Source organism: Euprymna scolopes, chromosome 33, assembly GCF_053919585.1.
Source record: "Euprymna scolopes isolate OS-2025 chromosome 33, ASM5391958v1, whole genome shotgun sequence".
Classification (NCBI taxonomy): domain Eukaryota; kingdom Metazoa; phylum Mollusca; class Cephalopoda; order Sepiida; family Sepiolidae; genus Euprymna; species Euprymna scolopes.
The window spans coordinates 19,663,205-19,682,063 of record NC_136514.1 but is presented as its reverse complement, the minus strand read 5'-3'; the positions used below and the strand labels follow the sequence as shown (position 1 = coordinate 19,682,063).

The following is an 18,859-nucleotide window of genomic DNA, read 5'->3' as shown; positions in this document are numbered from 1 at the left end:
GGTGGTCATGCCGTAAATAAAATAATTAAGTGCGAAATTTGAGGACAGATCAAGATTTGAAGTCAACTTATCAGAATCTTTCCCTCTATAATAAGGAGCAATGTGTATTTATTAGTTAATAAATGGATGTTTGTCTGTCGGATCATCTGATCATCCTGGAGAGATGATGGATGACTTGGGGCGAATTGTGAAGTAAGAGTTGCATAATTTCTACCCACTCCAATCCTGAGTCAGCACATTTTGGTTCTAGTGAAGTCCGGGACGACTGGAAACAATGCAGAGATAAGCAGAGAGCACATACAGCACCTGGTATTTCCAACTAGTCATTCATTTTAATACTGACCAAGCTCAACAATGCTTAACTTCAGTATCTATCAGGAACCATTTTCTTTAGCATCTAGCCCCCACCACCACTCCCATCTTCCAATAATTAAAAAAAAAAAAAAATCAATGGATAATCGTATTATTTGCATTCTTTGGGCTATTGTTCTCATTTTGAGTGTCATTTTCACAAAGTTTCGGCCAATGTAATCTCAGACCTTCAAGTGTATCTTGTCAAACTTCACATCTAAAAATAAAGTAGGTTTAACGCTCCTAAAACTCGTACAAGAGTTGTTTGCAGCAACTGTGGTACAGTGGTTAGATTACTTGGAAAAAACTAAATTGAAAAGTAGCATTCTCCTGAAGGTTGAAGGTTCAATTCTCAGTGTAGCCGAATAAAAAATGCAATTGTGAATCCCTTATGAGCTCTAATCAATCATGGCTGATGAAACGAGAGCATGTTACCCTCATTAAGTAAAATAAAGGGTCCTATTCAAAATTCCACGCAGATTCCCAAGTTCGACAAAAAGATTCCCCGAGTTCAATAAGATACCCCTGAAAAAGGTTGAAGGTTACATCAGCTGAAACGTTGTGAAAATGACTCAAAGTGAGAACAGTAGTCAGAGAAATCCAAATAATATGAATAGCCCATCCTCATCTCAAGAATTAAAAAACGTTAACAGTGTTTTTTTCTTTAGGTCATCAGAAATGATTCCCCCCCCTAACTTGCAATAGTTTAGCACCCTAACTATCCTATTAAAACAATGGCATTAGAAAGTTGAAAAACAAATCAGGACCCCCCCCCCCTCATCAATTGAAATTAATTCAGAAAAAAAATAAAATCTCCACTTTAAAAAGTAAATCGTAGGCTTTTTTCTTTAAGTCATCAGAAATTATAATTTATATATGAAAAATCAATCTGATGATTGAATACGAATATTAATGTGAAGGTACAACTTTTTTTGTTTTCAGTTGGGACATTTGGAGAGTGCATAGCAGGGGGAGACAAAAATATAGATTTCTCAAAATTTATATGCATTTTAATAATACATGTTCATGTTTAAAAAAAAAAAAAAAATTTAAATGTCTATTTTGTTTTAAAAAAAATATTGTGTTATAAGTTTCTTATATTTATTTTAATTCAATAAATGTGTAACAGAAACCTTATGTTCATGTTTTATTAAAAAAGAAAATCTATTTTGTTTAAAAAAAAAAAAAATAAAAAAAACTATTTAATGTTATTATAAGATTCTTATATTTATTATATAAAAAAAAAACTTTCTCAACCAAAAGATAAAAAAATAAATGAAGAAAAAAAAAAACATGCATTCAAAAAATTCAGAATTCTGGCTTTGTCACAAAAAAATGAAAATAAATAAAAATAAATAAATAAAAACATAAAAATCCTTTCAATTCGGTCCTGACATTGCATTTTTCCGCCTCTGTTATGCACTCTCTAAACATTCCAAATGAAAACCAAAAGAAGTTGCACAAGTGCCGTGCAAACACTAACAAAGCATTTTCCATCATTTTTGATGGAGGGTGTAAACTCATTTCTAATGAGGTATTGTATTATTGAGCATTTATATTTTCTCATTATGATTGTTAGGTTAGTTTCAGCCATTTTCTCATTATGATTAGTTTCAGACATTTTCTCATTATTATGGTTAGTTTCAGACCTTGTTCTGATTTCATCTGCCCTTGTAATTTCTTACTGAGCCATTTATTTGATACACTTATAAACTGCTCCAATTCTACTCTCTATTGCCTTTTTTTTTTTTTTTTTTTTAAAGATATTTGATTTATGAAAAGTGCTTTGAAGTCGTGCTTCAAGAGAAATGAGAAGAGACCAACAGCTCCATCAGAACCAAATGCAATAGAGGATGCAAATCCAGGATAGACCTACACAATCATAGCAGACATATCTGAGGTGCAGAATTTTATTGTCCCTCAAGACAGCCATCAACAAGTTTTATATATAAAGATTATTAACCTACATATGTATCGTTAATAGCTTTATTAATAAAAGATAGATATTAGTCTGTTAGAACAAATATTGGTCAGCACTGTTAAGAAAAATTATTTTATTTAATCTATTTATTCCTGGTCAGTATTTCATATTCTATTAGCCACGAATAGAGGAAGGCAGAATAGTTTTCACTCTCCCTATTAACAATCGTGATAAGGATGTTTCTGAATTTTTTTAGATGAGGATTGGTTATTTGTATTATTTGGATTCATTGGACAACTGTTCTTATCTTGACTGATTTTCACAATGATTCAGTTGATATAACCTCCGAGCTTCTTAGAATTTTGAGCGGAACCCTTTATTTACTTCACGGAGGTAGCGTGCTGTTGTTCTGTCAGACATGACTGGATAGAGGTACTAAGTAATTCGCAATTGTATTTGTATTGTATTCCAAATTCCCTGAGTTCGACAGAAACATGCCCAAGTTCGACAAGATACACCTGAAGAAGGTCGGAGGTTACATCGACCAAGACATTGTGAAAATCACTCAAGATGAGAACAGTAGTTAGATGAATCTAAATAATACGACTCTTGATAATGGTATGCAAATAGCCGAATACTAATTTATAATAGACAAATATTTGGATATTGACCAGTTAAAAAATATTGACCAGTTAAAGAGAGAAAGGAAACTGTTTATTTGTCTATTTCACTTTCTTTTTCTCCTTCCTTTCGTTGCCTTTGGCTGACAGGGAGGAGGGAGACTCATTATTTATTGATTCAAAGGTGTCTTATCAGAGCCTTCTGGAAATCTTAAACTGAACTCTTTATTCGAAAAGTAGATTTCTCTAATTCTGTGGTCCACGCATTTTTTAGATACGTTTTTTTCTCAGTATATTTAGAGCTACTTCCCTTGAACGATATTCAAGTTATTTCCCCTGAATTATTACTTGCCAAAGTGAAAATTGAATTTTCAATTATGAAGTATAAAAAAAAAAAATACAATGCAAGTATATGCAGCAGTGGTAGTGATTATAAATGACCACAACTGCAGAAACAGTTTACAATTTAGGCTTAGGTTTTTAAACTTAGTGCTGATTGGTGCAAGCATTCAACCTCCTTTCTGGCTTGCCCAATCAGAAACCATATTTCAGGTTAGCTGAGCATGTGATAGAAGTTAATAAAAAAAAAGAAAAAAATAGGTTTGCATACAGGTTACTGTTGCATAGGGGTCCATATTGGGGACACATTAATGGGACATGTATAATAGGGACTCCAAACAGGTGACGATGATAATGAGGGAGACATTTATACAGACTAGGATAATCCTTGTTAACATATAAGAGGAGGGGAGATACATTATTGATGATGGAGAGGGGGACACATAACTTGGAAGGGGTTACACAAAGTTCGTTAGAAGATGATGATAAAACACATTTAACTTCTGTTGTAATAAATGACGACACGAGACAACAGTTACAAACATAGCTGGTTCCTTTATTCTTCAATCGATGATGTCAGGAATTCAAACTTTGATTTACATGGTCTATTTTCCTCCCTTCGCTTCTAAGGGGCCCTCCTCTCCAACTGACTATCACCGTGTATGATCTGCTCTGAATATCTCATCCTTATCCACCGACTAACTTCGAACCCTCAGATTCCTATATCGAGAAATCTTTGTTTATGACGTCAGAAGTGTGTTTACCAATGTGACTATCACGTTTCCTACACATGTCCGTCCAACACACTTTTGGCAAAACAAAGAATCCTCAATTCTAATTGTTAACCTATTTTTAAACAATATATTTTAACTCGCATTGTGCATTCATTTAATGGACATATTTTATATCCAGATTTCTAAGAGAATGGACAATCGACTCTTTTTTTCCGACATAAACAATATTTAATTAGTTCTAATAGAATTAACAATATTTAACTAGTTCTAATAGAATTAACAATGGACTGAATTTCTAACATTCCATTATCTATTATCTTTAACACCTGCCTACAGGGTTCGATTCTAGTCTTATCCGAACATCATTTTGACTTATCTAGTAAGTCTTACTTACATGAGAAGGGGACAGCCCTTTCATGTAACACTAGTTCTTACTAGGAGACCAAAGGGAGCTAACTCATCTCACAGCACTTCTAACCCTAATCTTCTCTCTTGTGTGCCCCCCCTCTCCTAAGCCTTTCAACTCTAGTATTTGACAAGAAGCACTATGAACTTAACATGGCTATTATAACCGCACACACATGGATTTACTATAATACAGACATGGCCCAGACTTCCACACTGGTATACGGTACACATTCTTCATAAATGAACACTTTCTTTCCTTAACACCAGCATATTCATCATTTCTTCAAAACTGAACATTTTTTTTTCTTTCCTATTAACAGGACATACATTTAACACCTCGTAGAGTTCCTAACTTTTATGTCTGCATCGATACTTGTGGATTTATTCGATCATTAACACTTCTCTTTTACATTCCTATTTCTATTTACACGTTAACAAAGATGATTCAATAAAGTTTTTTTTTTTAATGTTTTACTGAGACTTTGCTTTTCTATTCTACATGTGCAAGATTGAAAATTGAGGTTTTTCTTTTTCAGTGTTGGACTTAAAGCTAGCCAGACATGTCTAGGCTTGCTCTCCGTTTTCACACCATCGACGCAGAGTTGTCAGATTTCACTTACGATTGTAACATAGCGCATATGAATCAAACGAATGAAAATATCAGCAACTGCCGAAGAATGAATGGCAACTGCAGCAGGAGCAGCGTTTGGGCATATATGCAAATTTGCAAATGTGCTCAGGCTTGCATCTGAAGAAAAAGAAAAACTTTGTCACCATAAAGTGCTGCTGCACCAAATAAATAAGTGTCAAAGAGGATGGAAAGACAGAGGCGAGAGAGTCCGAACCAGACCTCCGCTGGATGAGAGAGAGGAGGACTGGAACCTAGGGGAGGTTTATTGCCACCCATATCTCAGTGAAGACCAATGGTTGCTATTAATGAGAAATCAATGGTAGACGGCTATTGTGATAATGCAAATTAATTTGCAGAGGTTGTCGAAAGAGGTGGTGAGTACTTTGTTGTTACTCAGTCTAATAATAATAATAATAATAATAGTAATAATAGTAATAAGCAGGGAGAAACAAAACTGATGCCAAAAGAGACGGATATGTAAAATGAAGGCACGAATGAGCTGGCTGTAGCCAGCATGTGGTTGGAAGAAAGAGAAACACGAGCCAGGTTAGTTGGATATGTGGCAGCAAGAGATTTTTTAAGTGTTCTCCAGACGGGAGAGTAATGGTAATAAATGCTTTTGTTAAAAAAGAAAAAAAATTTGATCCGAATTTATTTTTGTTTGTTTGTAATTTCTGACGGTGCCAGACAGCACAGCGGCCTGATAGAGTGAGTGAGTGAGTGTATTTGTTTAACGGCATTTCAACCTCTAAGAGTCATTTAATGCCAAAAAAGTTTTGTTGGTATAATAGATTTTCAGTTTCTTGTAAAAAATTTTTAAGTTTCTTGAAAAAGTTTATCTTTTGAAGCAAGATGTTTTAGGTTTTCTGAAAAATTGTTTTAGTTGTAAGAGATTTGTTTTTCTAAACTGAATTTTACTTGTTTGCTTTATAGGAGTTTGAATACATTTGTTTCTTTTAAATAGTTTATGATTTGTTGGGGTTCCACTTCCTGGAACACTTTTCTAATGTTTGTTGTTTTAAAATATTTCTTCTGAGTGTGTTTGTGTTTTCTACATTCTGTCAGTAGATGTTTAATTGTTAGTTGTTGATTGCAGAGTGTGCAATTTGGTGTTTCCTCCGCTTTGATTAGGTAGGAATGAGTTAATTTTGTATGTCCGATTCTTATTCGGTTTAGTACAATTTCTTCTCTTCTTCCTTCAAAAATTTTTTGTTTTTCGTTTTTAATTATTGGTTGATGTTCATGCAATTTGTTTGTAGTGCATTTGTTCCATTCCTCTTGCCACATGTTTTCTATATATTCGTTGATTTTTCTTTTTAGGTCTGTGTGTGGTATTTTAATTTTTTCCATTTGGTGGTTTGTGGCTTCTTTAGCCAGTTTGTCTGCTTTTTCATTTCCTGGAATGCCGACATGACTTGGTATCCAGGCTATTATAATTTTTTTATTGTTTTTTTCGGTTATTTCATTGTATTCTTGTATAATTTCTGTGATAAAAGGATGTTTAGATTTTACTTCAAGGGCCATGATACAGGATAGGGAGTCTGTATATATTATGGCTTTTTGTTCGTTGATGTCTTTGATGTGTTTGAGAGCTATTTTGATGGCCTGCAGTTCGGCTGTATATATTGAAGCCTCGTTGGGCAGTCTTATTTGATATTGATTTTGTCCATCTGTGCATGCTGCGCTTGTTCCGTTTATAGTTTTAGACCCATCGGTGTATATTTCTATGTATTCTGCATATTTTTCTCTTAGTTCTCCAAAGTTGCTTCTGTTTGTTATATTATTTGTAATGTTTTTCTTGTAAGTAGTAAGTGTTATGTCGGTTTCTGGGTTGTGTAATGTCCATGGGGGTCTGTCGTTTGTTTTCTGAGTAATTATATTGTCGGGGTTTTCATTGATTTGATGTATTATTTCTTTAATTCTGTGTCCAAAGGAGGGTATACTTTTTGGTTTCCTTGAATAAGAGTTTGTACATTGTAAGTTGAAGGTAGTTTTGTATGTTGGGTTTTCGGGGTTGGTTTGTAGTTTTGTTGCGTATTGTAACGCTAGTTTTTTCCATCTTAAGTGCAGGGGTAGTTCTTGGGCTTCTACATGAAGGCTTTCCATTGGAGAAGTTCGGTAGGCTCCCAGGCTGAGTCTTAAACTTTGATTCTGTATTGTTAGTAGTTTGTTTTTGTAGGATTTGTAAGTAGAGCTGTATATGGCACAACCATAATCCAGTTTGGATCTGATATGTGAGCGATATATTTTGAGCATTGTAGCTTGATCTGCTCCCCAATCTAGTTTTGATACTATTTTTAAGATATTTATTGCTTTTAAGCATTTTTGTTTTAATTTGTTAATGTGCTCCTTGAAGTTTAGTTTGTTGTCTAAAATGATCCCTAGAAATTTGGTGTGTTGTACTACTGGTATTGGTTGTCCATCTAGTTTGAGCTGTGGGTCAAGGTGGTATTTTCGTTTCCTACAAAAGTGGATACATGTGGTTTTGCTTTTGGACATTTTAAATCCATTTTGGTTAACCCAAAGGTCTATTTTGTTAAGGCAATGTTGCATTTGTCTTTCAATAGTTGGCATATTTGGTGATGAGTAAGTTATTGAAAAGTCATCAACAAATAGTGTTTTTTCGAATCCCATGTTAACATTTTCGATTATACTGTTGATTTTAATTAGAAAAAGGGTGGCAGAAAGTACGCTACCCTGTGGTACCCCTGTTTCTTGTGTGTGTTGATCTGATGTTGTATTTCCTAAGCATACTTTAAATGTTCTGTGGGATAGGAATTCTTGGATAAATTTTGCTAGGTTTCCTCTGATTCCCATATTATGAATATCTTTCAAGATTCCATATCTCCACGTGGTGTCATACGCCTTTTCGATATCAAAAAAGATTGAGACCACGTGGTGGTTTCTTATTAGACCGTTACGAATATATGTTTCTAGCCGAATAAGTTGGTCATTAGTACCTTGATTTTGTCTAAATCCGCTTTGGTGTGTAGAGATGAGGTTATATTTTTCTAAATGCCACATTAGTCTTGTATTGACCATCCTTTCTGTTGTTTTGCATATACAGCTTGTTAAGGCGATAGGACGATAATTGGTAGGGTTGGAGTGATCTTTTCCTGCTTTAGGAATTGGGATGATATTGGAGTCGAGCCAGTGTTTTGGAAAATTGTTAGTCCACCATATTTTGTTAATTATCTGTAAGAGAATGTTGAGAGATGTGTCTGGCATGTGTTTTAGAAATTGATAGTGGATGTCGTCTGGACCAGTAGCTGTATCTTTACTTTTATGAATTGCATTTTTTAGTTCTGTTATAGTGAAAGAGGTGTTATAGTATTCTTTGTTATTGGATGTGAAATTGAGTTTTTCTTTTTCTGCGTTGTTTTTGTATTTTTGGAATTTGGGGGAGTAGTGGTTGGATGATGAGTTTTGGCTGAATTCATTTGCGATTATGTTTGCTATTTCTTTTTTGTCTATAGTTTGTCTACCATTTGGTGTATTTATATTATTTATTGGTGTTCCAATTTTTTTTCCAGTTATTTTTCTTATTATTTCCCATGTTTTTTTTGATGGCGTGTTGTTGTTCAATTTGGAAATATAGTTTTGCCAGGTTTCTTTTTTGCTTTTTTTTATAATATAGCGTGCTTTTGCTCGTGCTTGTAGGTATTTTTGAAGGTTGGGTTTTGTAGGATGTAGTTTGAAGTTTTTTAGCATTTTTTTCCTGTTGGTTATTGCTTGCTTACATTCTATTGTGAACCATGGCGTTGATTTTGGGTGTGGTTTGGTGGAAGATTTTGGGATTGTCTTGGTTGCTATTTCGTTTAGTGTATTGGTGAAAGCTAACATAGGATCTGGTTTGTTAACTATTTCTTGATTAATTAGATTTGTGCAAAGTTTGCTAAATTCAGTCCAGTTAGCTTTATTAATTTGCCATTTTGGTTTTGATTCTTCTGTTGTAGGTTCTTGGGTTTTGAGAAAAATTGGGAAGTGATCGCTGCCACACTGGTCGTTATGTACCTCCCATTGGAAGTCCATAAATATTGTGGGGGAGCATAGTGTTAGGTCGATAGCTGATGTTGTTCCTGTGCCTGGGTGAAGGTATGTGTGTGTTTTGTCGTTGAATATAGTTACTTCAGGTGATTCCAGTAATGATTCAATGGTTTTCCCATTTTGATTAATATTCTCACTTCCCCACATTTTGTTATGGGCGTTGAAGTCCCCCATTAATATAAAAGGTATGGGGAGTTGTGTTATAAGATCTTCAATTTCGGTTTTGTTTAGTTTATGTTTAGGTGGAATGTATATTGAACAAATGGTTATTGGTCGGTGAAGTGTAACTTTAATTGCTATTGTTTGAAGGTTTGTTTGGAGTTGTAATTTTATATGTGGTATCTGTTTTTTTATTATAATTGAAGTGCCACCTGTGGGTCGATTATCTGCTTGTGATCTGTTTGTTTGATTGTAGATGTGGTATCCTTTGAAGTTGATGGTGTCTGTTTCTTTTAGAAGAGTTTCCTGTAGGCCGATTATGCTGGGGTCATATTGTGCTATTATATGTTTGATTTCTTCGTAGTTTGGTTTTATGCCTCTACAGTTCCACTGTATGATGTTTTTATTCATTTCCATAAGTAAGTTCGTTTGTTTATTAATTTTTTTCCTTTTTTTTTTCTGTTTGGTTTTTGTTTAGGTTTTTATATCTATTATTCTATTGGTTTGTTGTGTTTTGAGTGGTTTTTGTTTTGTGTTTACTTGAACTGCTTGGTTCCTCAGTCTCCATTTTCTCTTCCTGATCAGTTCTGTTTTTGGAGCTAGATTTTTTCCTGTGACTCTCGATTTCAATCAATTCAAATTTGTTTTCATTTTCGATTAGTATTGTCTCTGTTTTTTGTTTACTTTGGTTTTTGGAAAGAGGATTTGTGTTTTCCCGTTCTGTTTCCATCTTTCCAGGTATTGTGTTTTTATCTTCTGCTTTTGTCCTTGTACGTGATTTGGATCTTTCACGGTTTATTTGTGGTTTTTGCTGTTCAGGTTCTTTTTTGTTCTTTGGGACTTGTTTTAGATCATTTGACTGAGTTTTCAAAGATACTGATATTTGTTTCTTGTTTTCGTTTTGGTTAGTTTTTAAAGTTTCAATTAAATTTTTGAGTTCGGAGATTAGTTTAAGTAGGTCTTGGTTTTGGGTTGTTTGGTTTGAAGTTTTTGTAATGTCTGCGTAAGTGTTTATTTTTTCTCGAGAGCTTGCTATTTTCCTTGCTTCAGGAAAGGGCACGTTTTGTTTGTATTTTATTTCGGCTATTTCTTTTTCTTTTGTGTAGATTTTGCATATTTTAGAGTATGCTGGGTGTTTTTCTTGGCAATTTGGGCATTTTGTTTCGTTTGGGCATTCACTTTCAGTATGGTTAGGTTCTTTTAAGCCACATTTTCCACATACTTTCTGTCCTTTGCATGCTTCTCTGCTATGTCCATATTTATGACACTTATAACATCTCAGAGGGGCTGGTATATATTGTTCTACTTTTTCTATTGTGTATCCGATTTTTATTTCTTTGGGAATTTTTGGTGTATTGAAAGTTAGTATGTAGGTTTTTGTAGGTATGGTTTGACCATTCCTTTTTATGTTTATTCGGACGTGATCGATTACTCCCTGTTTTCTTAGGGCATTTTCTATTTCTTCTGCTGTAGCCAAGCTTAATTCATGGCTTTTTATAACACCTTTTGATGTGTTTAGTCTTTCATGAGCATAACTTTTGCATTTATAGATATGGAATTTTTCCATCTCTAAGATGTTTTTTGCGTCTTTATAGTTGTCGACTGTGACAAGTAGATTGCCATTTTTCATTTTTTTTGCTGTTTTTGGGTTGCTGTTTTGAGACAGAATTTTTTCAATTAGGAATGGAGATAGATCGCTGATCTTTTTTCCTTCCAAGGTTTCGATTACTATGAATCTTGGATATTTTTCTTTATCAATTATTTCATAGTTATATTCTTGTTCACTGTCTGAGCTGGTTACGTCAGAGTGGGTTCTTTTCGATTTTGTAGTATTTTTTTGATTTCTGGGTTTTTTGTTTGGGTTTATTATATCCATAGAAGTTTGTTTAGATTTTCATCTCTCTTGCTCCCCACCCTCCTCGGAGCCCGAAATTGGGAGATGTTAGGGGGGAAACCCATTCGCCCTTTCATCCCAGGGATACAAAAGAGATATACTCAATTGATTGAGTTTGTTCCATCATTTCCTGTTTCCTCCTTTAGTTTCTTCTTTCCCAGTTTGATAGAAACGTTCGTTAGGGAGCAGTTGTGTGGTTTTTGTCTCATCAATTGATTGGCCCTTGCCATCGCCTTCTAACACTTAACTGGTTTGTCTATGTTTGTAGTAGTGAAATGTATTATCTTTGGATTAAGTTGGGTTTTTTTTTTAAATTTTATTTAGATGTTATAATTGACATTTTCAGTGTAAGTGTTAGGGCTTGACATGACTAGCCGATTGGTTGGATCGGGCCTCTCCAACCGCCCGTCTAGCCTAGTACAAGGCCAAAGTAGAGTGTTGCTACAGGTACCTTTATTTTCCCTAGGCATCGGTTGCTCAGCCACCAGGATCCTTTTCCTAGGCATCACGGGTTGCCACCCACGGCCAACAGGTAGCCCCGTTGAGGGACTTTTACCCTCTGCAGGGGGGCAGTCGGCGTATTCTAATGCCCTGCCGACAGGGTCAACCAGGAAGTAGAGAAGGAAAAAAGGAGGGGGGAAGGGGAGGGGGCTGTTGTTTTTATTTTGTTTTTGTAGAACATAATTAAGTTTTACAAAAGAGAATAGAAAACAAAAACAGAAATCGATGTAGGTGCGTTTCGTCTCAGGAAGCCAATAGGCAGCCTGATCTGGTAGCACCAGGCGGCCTGATAGAGGTTTGAACTGTAACAAACAAGGTCCGAGCATAACGGCCACATAGCAGTTTTAAATAGTAATCCACATACAGCAAACTATTTCAAAATTGCACTTTTCTACAGGTCACAGCATTCTTGCAAAGAATAGTTTCCATACATCTAAGTCATATTTACTTTATATAGCCCATGCATTTTCTACATTTTGTTTACCCTGACAATACATGCATTACGATTGTGCACTGCACATTTACATGGTAATAACTTTTGTTCGTTGCATTCCATTTTAGGGGGCATTCAACACATGCATTGCTATAAAACATAAAATGGAATATAAAATATTTGAAATTTTTTATCACATCAGTTAATAGGACATGTGTCCAGTAAAGCAAATCCAATTATTTTTTACTGGAAGAGGGAAGGGTTACTGCTTATCAAGGCCCAAAGGTTAATGGAGGATAAAGGTTAATGAGTGTCAAGTGGCCAGTAAGATAACACTGATGATCGGTCATGGTAGAACTTGGGTAGGGTTTAATTGTTTAAGAGGTCGACTCAAGAACTTGCGTACATTAGACTTGAAAAGACTGTTATATTTAGTTGGGTAGCAGCCCCATAGTACTGTGTTCCACAGGACAGTAGTTCTAGGAAAGAAACTTTGCTCATGGAATTTTCAGTTGTATTAAAAAAAAAAAAAAAAAAAAAGCAGGCTCCTTCAGTCTTGGACAGACTAAGGATACCCACGAAGGGTTGCCTGCACGTGAAATTTTTGTGGCAGGAGGTGCACAATCTCCAACCATACCTCTCCTGAGACGACATTGTTAAATACCAGTGGCAAGTAAAGTACAGGACGACTGTAAACAAATGCCAAGATAAACAGAGAGCACATACAGCGCCTAGAATTCCCAAATGGTCACCCATCTGATACTAACCAGGCTCAACGTTGTTTAACTTCGGTGATCTGACGAGAACCGGTGTGTCAACGCGATTATGTCGTATCAGTTGTATTAAAAAAAATAATAACTACAGCACAATAAGTTATTTAAAAGGACAGTCAGAAGATATGTACATCTATATATTGTCTTAATGTTTGTCCAAGGCGATTTTAAACCTAGGTATCATAACTACTTCTCGTAGACCATTCCACGGAGCAGAAACACGAACAGAGAATTCTGGCACATTTTTTTGGTTAAGTTTCATAGAGATTACCAGTTGACGCAGAGGTGAAAAAAAAAAAAAGAAAAAAAAAAAAATCGACAAAAGGTATATTTTAATTCTGGCTAATTATATTTTCTGCCAGAATGGCATGCCCTTGCATCTTCCACTGCACAAGTAAGAGATGATTATCCAAAGATCAGTGGTCATGCTGAATTCAACACTGCCTTAAACTGTTTGGTCATCTGCAAGCTTACCATAGCTTCTGAAAGCCTATTGCAGCGATCTGAACAAAAACAAGAGGTCTTCAGATGATCAAGCTGAAATCATTTCAGGTACAGCTTCAGAGTCTCCACAAAGCCCTCTCTGTATGAAGAGGTAATGAGGTACACAATTGCCACACATGATGTTTAAGACAAGGATAAGGTTGCCATAACCACCTATGCTACAATGAGTACAAGTTCAGGGTCTCTAATCATTGTTTATAGAATCACCTTGCAATTTTCTCCATGTGCTAGATATGTAAAGCCTGAATGCCATATTTCAGAATGAGTCGCATTAAAAAGACAAGTTTTGCTTAAGAGATAGAGCTTCTGAGATCAATCCTAGATGGACGCACTTTGGAATAAATTATCTGATACTTGATATCTGAAAAACACAGAACACACAATGAGAGCAGTCTATCTTGCATCAATAAAGGGTGCTATTTGAAATTCCAAGGTTACAGACTACAAAAAAGAAGTGCCTGAAAAAGGCTGAAGAGTACAATAACCGAAATGTTAAAAATCGCAATCACCAAGCTGAGAAAAACCAAAAAATTATTCTGATTTCATTTCTTAATCTTTTTAGATGAGGATTGGTTATTCGTATTATTTAGATTCTCATCTCAAATATATTTTCACAACGTTTCAGTCGATGTAACCTTTGACCTTCTTTAGGTTTATCTTGTCCAATTTGGGAATTTAGACCTGAAATAAATAAAGGGTTTCATTAGAAATTCTGTCCAAATTCCTGAGTTCGACAAGATACACGTGAAGAAGGTCAGAGGTTACATCAACCGAAACATTGTGAAAATGACACTCAAGATAAGAATAGTAGTCGGAAGAATCTAAATATATACAAAGTCTGATTATTGTTCTCACCTTGAATGTTATTCTCGTTTCGACCGACATAACTTCCAAACTTGTTCAAGCATCAAACTCTGGGATCTTTACGTCAAACCTAGAAACCTGTTGAAATTTTGAACTGAACCTTTGCTCTGTACAGATTCCCCGATTTTGACAAAGATTTCCCACGTGTCAACCTGGAGAAGGTTGGAGGTTACATCAGTCGAAACACTGTAAGAATAATATCCAAGATGAGAACAGTAGCTTGAATAATCCAAATAATCAGATCAATCCTTATCTTAAAAGTTCCGAGCATAAAGAATAGTCTTAAATACGTAAATTACGCAAAAAAAGAAAAAAAAAATTTTTTATAAAAAATAGAAAGAGAACAAACCAACAAAAAGAAACAATTTTTAGTTTTAGTTTTTCTTTTTTTTCTAAATATTCGTATTAGAAAAAAGTGAATTCTATTAAAATGTTAAAATAAAAAAAGTGAATAGTTTAAAAAAAAAACCAAAAAAAAAAAAAAAAAACCCTACTTTTGAAGGAGAAGGAAAAAAGGAACAAATCAAAACAAGCCATGTTATATATAACCACGTACCTTCACTGTTAATTTTACCACGGGCTACTGCAAATAAAAACGATATAACGATATAATTCTGCATTTCAAATGATTTTTTTTTTAATAGTACAAAAAAAAAATTTTTTTTTTTTTTAATTTTTTTTTTTTTTTACTTAGATAAAAAAAAACCTACATTTTTAAAAGATCTACTTATCCTACAAAAATAAGTTATCTTTACGATTACAGTTTCCACCTCACTTCCGGTTGCTCCTTTGTTTTAATTGATTTTTTTACAATATCTTATTTTCAAATGAAAGTATAGAATAGATTAAGACTTTTCTAAATAAGTAGCCTGGATGCCCGGCGTTGCCAAGGTGAGCAAAAAAAAAAAAAAAAAAAAAGTGGTAGTAGACAGACAGGCCCGAATCCGTAATGCAAAGGCAGAAAAGAAAATGAAAGAAAACCTGACGTCTTATCGCTACTCCATGACGTGACTAGAAGTGTGAAGATTTCAAATTTAACATAATCAATCAAAAAGATGACTTGCAGAAACGGCGTTGCCATCTAAACCTTCCACGAAAGTCGTTTTTAATGTGGGGAGAAAATCAGCTCATCAAAAAAAAGGGGGGCACTCTGGCATTATCCAAATAAATAGTAATTGTCTCACTGTAAAGGGTTTCCCCTACACTGACCAAGGATGGATTATAGAACAGATAATACCCGGCCGGAAGTCGATTAGTTTTGCTTTATTTATATGAAAAAGACAAACAGCCGACACGTCAGGACAGTGGGAATTTTTTAAAACTTGATCAAAAGAGATAGAGACAATATCCATTTGCGAATCCGAGATATTACGATCCAGGAAGTCAAAGAAAATTTCTCCCGGAATCTAACAGACGCGAGAAACCCTGATGCAAAAGGCCTTTTGCAGACATACAAACGTGCATGCTCTTTTGCCTTTTATTTTTATACTAGCGGGAATACCCGGCGTTGCCTGGGTGTTTGGAGGTGTGAAAAAAAAAAAAAAAAGAAAAAAAAAGAAAAGTGTTATTAGGGAGGGAGGCTCGAACCTGTGACAGACATGTGACACAAAGGCAGAACAGAAAGTGAAAGAAAACGTGACAACTTAACGCTATGCTAAGAAGACAAAGGAAGTGAACAGCATTCAAATTTAACGATGTCAATCAAAAGTTGACTTGCTAAGTGAAGGAGTTCACACACGTGCAGAAATGAATGTTGGCCAGTTCAGCTTTCCAACAATCTGTTTCCCCATCATGTTGGGGAAACAAAGCTTCACTTCAAGACATCCTGGCACGAAAGGCCGCTGACGCCTTTGCATCAGTGACTTTCGCTTTATTTATACGAAAAAGCCAAATAAACACGCGACAGAACAAAATAGCATGAATTTTGTAAAAGTTGCTCAAATAAAAACTATAGACAATCTCTGTTTGCAAATCGTAGATATTACAATCAAGAGAGTATATAAAAAGTTCTAAAGAATAGTAAACTCCCCCCCCCCCAGAGAATGCTGGACATACAAAAATGTGTGCGTCCGTTTTGTCTTTTATATATATATACTAGCGAGGGTACTCGGCGTTGCTCAGGTGTTTGTAGGTGTGTGTGTTTTTTTTGGGGGGGGGGCAGAACAAAAAGGAAACTAACTGTTTAAATATAAAAAAACGATGTTAAACTTCTTAAAAAAAATAAAACACAGAAACAGTGATTTTAAAAATGGAAAAATAAAATATTTTGTAGGTGTAAAAGAAAAAAGGGGGGCGTTGGTGGCAGGTAGGCTTGAACCAAGAGCCTTGAGGCCAATAGGCTGACACCAAATGCATGTGCTACGGCGATGGAAGCAAAGTAAGACATTAGATATAGCGATTAAAAAGTGAAGGAGTTTAAATTGAGGTCCGACATCACTCTATTCCACAGTTTTGAAGTGCATGTTTAATAAGGTCAAATCCTATTACTGCGGAATAGTTCTTTTGAGTTTATTTACCCAAAAATCAGCTCCCCCGTTTATTAGGGAGTGTCCAAATAAAAGCAATTGTCTGATATGACGGTAAAAACCAACATTGACCTAACGTCCATCACTTTGCCGGGGAACTGCTGATACGATTCAGTTTCGCTTTTTTATACTGAAAAGCGAAACAAAGACGCGGCGATCGAAAAAAATCTCGAAAATAGCGCATAAAAATCAGGCAAATTAAAGATAGACATGACCCCCGTTCTTAATTCGTAGATATTATGATTTAGACAGTATATAAAAAGTTTTAAGAAGAAGTGACCCGACCGAGCACCCTCATCCCCTGAAAAAAAACTTTTGCGAACATACGCAAAAAAATGCACACACATATATACAGGGTACTGAGATTTGGGAAAATCTTTGCAATCCGTTTTTGGCTGGAAATTTGGCTGTTAAGGGGTCAAAGTTCAACGATTTGACCTTTGAAAACTCTACCAAACTCCTCCGACAATTTTAGGTCTAAACAATTGAAATTTTAGATATAGGTTCCTTGGACATAGCTCTAGCTTAATAACTTGATTTGAGTCCAAAACAATAAATTTTAAGGTCATAATTGGGGTCAAAGTTAAAAAAAAAAAATTAACCTCTGATCTCTGCCAAATTACTCAGACAATTTCTGGTCTAAACATTTGAAATTTTACATAAAGGGTATTCAGAGATAGGGCAAGCTTTTTAATCGGTTTGGGTCAAAAATTTTTAGTTACCAACTTTGCCTCGGGGCTTCCGATGTAAATGTATGTATGTATGTATGTATGTATGTATGTATGCATGCATGTCTGTCTGTCTAAAACTTTTGATAGAGGTGACGGATTTTTACAAGATCAGTATCATTTTGAAGTTCGACCTTTCAGACGACAAATATCAAAAAATTGGCTAAAAACATTAATATCTTCACCTTCAACTGGACACTTTTCTACAAGGAGGAGGTCGTTTTCACCGATATTTTCGAAAGTCATCCTCTCCTTTCGATTGTCTAACCTTAATTTAAACCTACGTCACTTCCGGTTTAGCGGTGGTTGTAGCAGCAAAGACGTCAAGTTTTTCCCCATTTTTTTCCTCCTTTGCAGTACAGGTTCGAGCCTGCCTTCCTACTACCACTTTTCTTTTTTTTTTTTGCTCAACATACACCTCCAAACACCCGGGCAATGCCGGGCTGAAATGTTAGTATATATATATATAAGATAGATAATAGACTAGCTTGGGTGCCCGGCGTTGCCCAGGTGTTTAGAGGTGTGTGTTGAGCAAAAATAAAAAAATGGTAGTGGCAGGAAGGCTTGAACCTGTACCATGGACGAGGAAAAGAACGTGAAAAAAAATGTGACGTCTTTGCTGTTGCATCTATCGCCAAACCGGAAGTGGCGAAAGTTTAAATTAAGGCTAGTCAATCGAAAAAAGGGGATGACTTTCGAAAATATCGGCGAAAAAAATCAACCCCTCCTTGTAGAAAAGTGGCTAGTTCAGGGTGACGGAATCAATGTTTTTATCCAATTTTCTGATATTTATCGTCCAAAGGATTGAGCTTCAAAAGGATACCGATCTCGTGAAAATCCGTTGCATCTGTTGAAAGTTTTAAGCAGACATAACATAAATATATACATACATTTAAACAGACAGGTGAGATTTATGTAATAGACTAGCAGGGATACCCGGCATTGTACGGGTATTTCGAAGTATGTGAAATCTTAAATGAAAAAGAAACCTGGCGGGGGGGGGGGGATAAAAAAAAAGTTTTGGTAAGTTGGTAGGATCGAACCCGAAGCCCCGAGGCAAAGTTGGAAAATAAAATGTGAAAAAAACATGACATGTTAACCGTTCGGCCAGCCAAAATGAGTTACTGAAAGATATTTGAATTTATTTAAGTAAGAAATGAATTGACAGGTGCCCGCACGGAAGTCGTAGAGTTAACATTTTGTGCGAGCGTTACGATGACGATGTAAGCAATAACTATTCAGCAGTTAACATTTTCTGCAGGACAGTTTTTAATGAGGTCAATAATCCGGTTTGTTTGTTTTTACCTAACTTTGGGGAAAAACAGCTCCCCCATTTATTAGGGAAGTGTCTCGTCTCGAAATGAAAGCAACCGTCTGATATGACAAAGGTACGCCGACATTGACCAAACGTTATATCGCTTTCTAGA

General features: G+C 35.4%; 1 protein-coding gene and 1 pseudogene across 1 annotated transcript in view; both read right to left on the bottom strand.

The window, feature by feature from the left end:
- Positions 1-18,859, bottom strand: part of LOC145258166 (WD repeat-containing protein 37-like) — a gene marked incomplete in the record, with an annotated part of 749,116 nt that overhangs the window by 590,499 nt on the left and 139,758 nt on the right. Inside the window, 1 exon segment of the mRNA XM_080115977.1 lies at positions 14,736-14,762. Within this exon segment, the coding sequence (XP_079972103.1) occupies positions 14,736-14,762 (27 nt within the window).
- On the bottom strand, positions 12,758-12,874 carry LOC145258400 (5S ribosomal RNA; annotated as a pseudogene).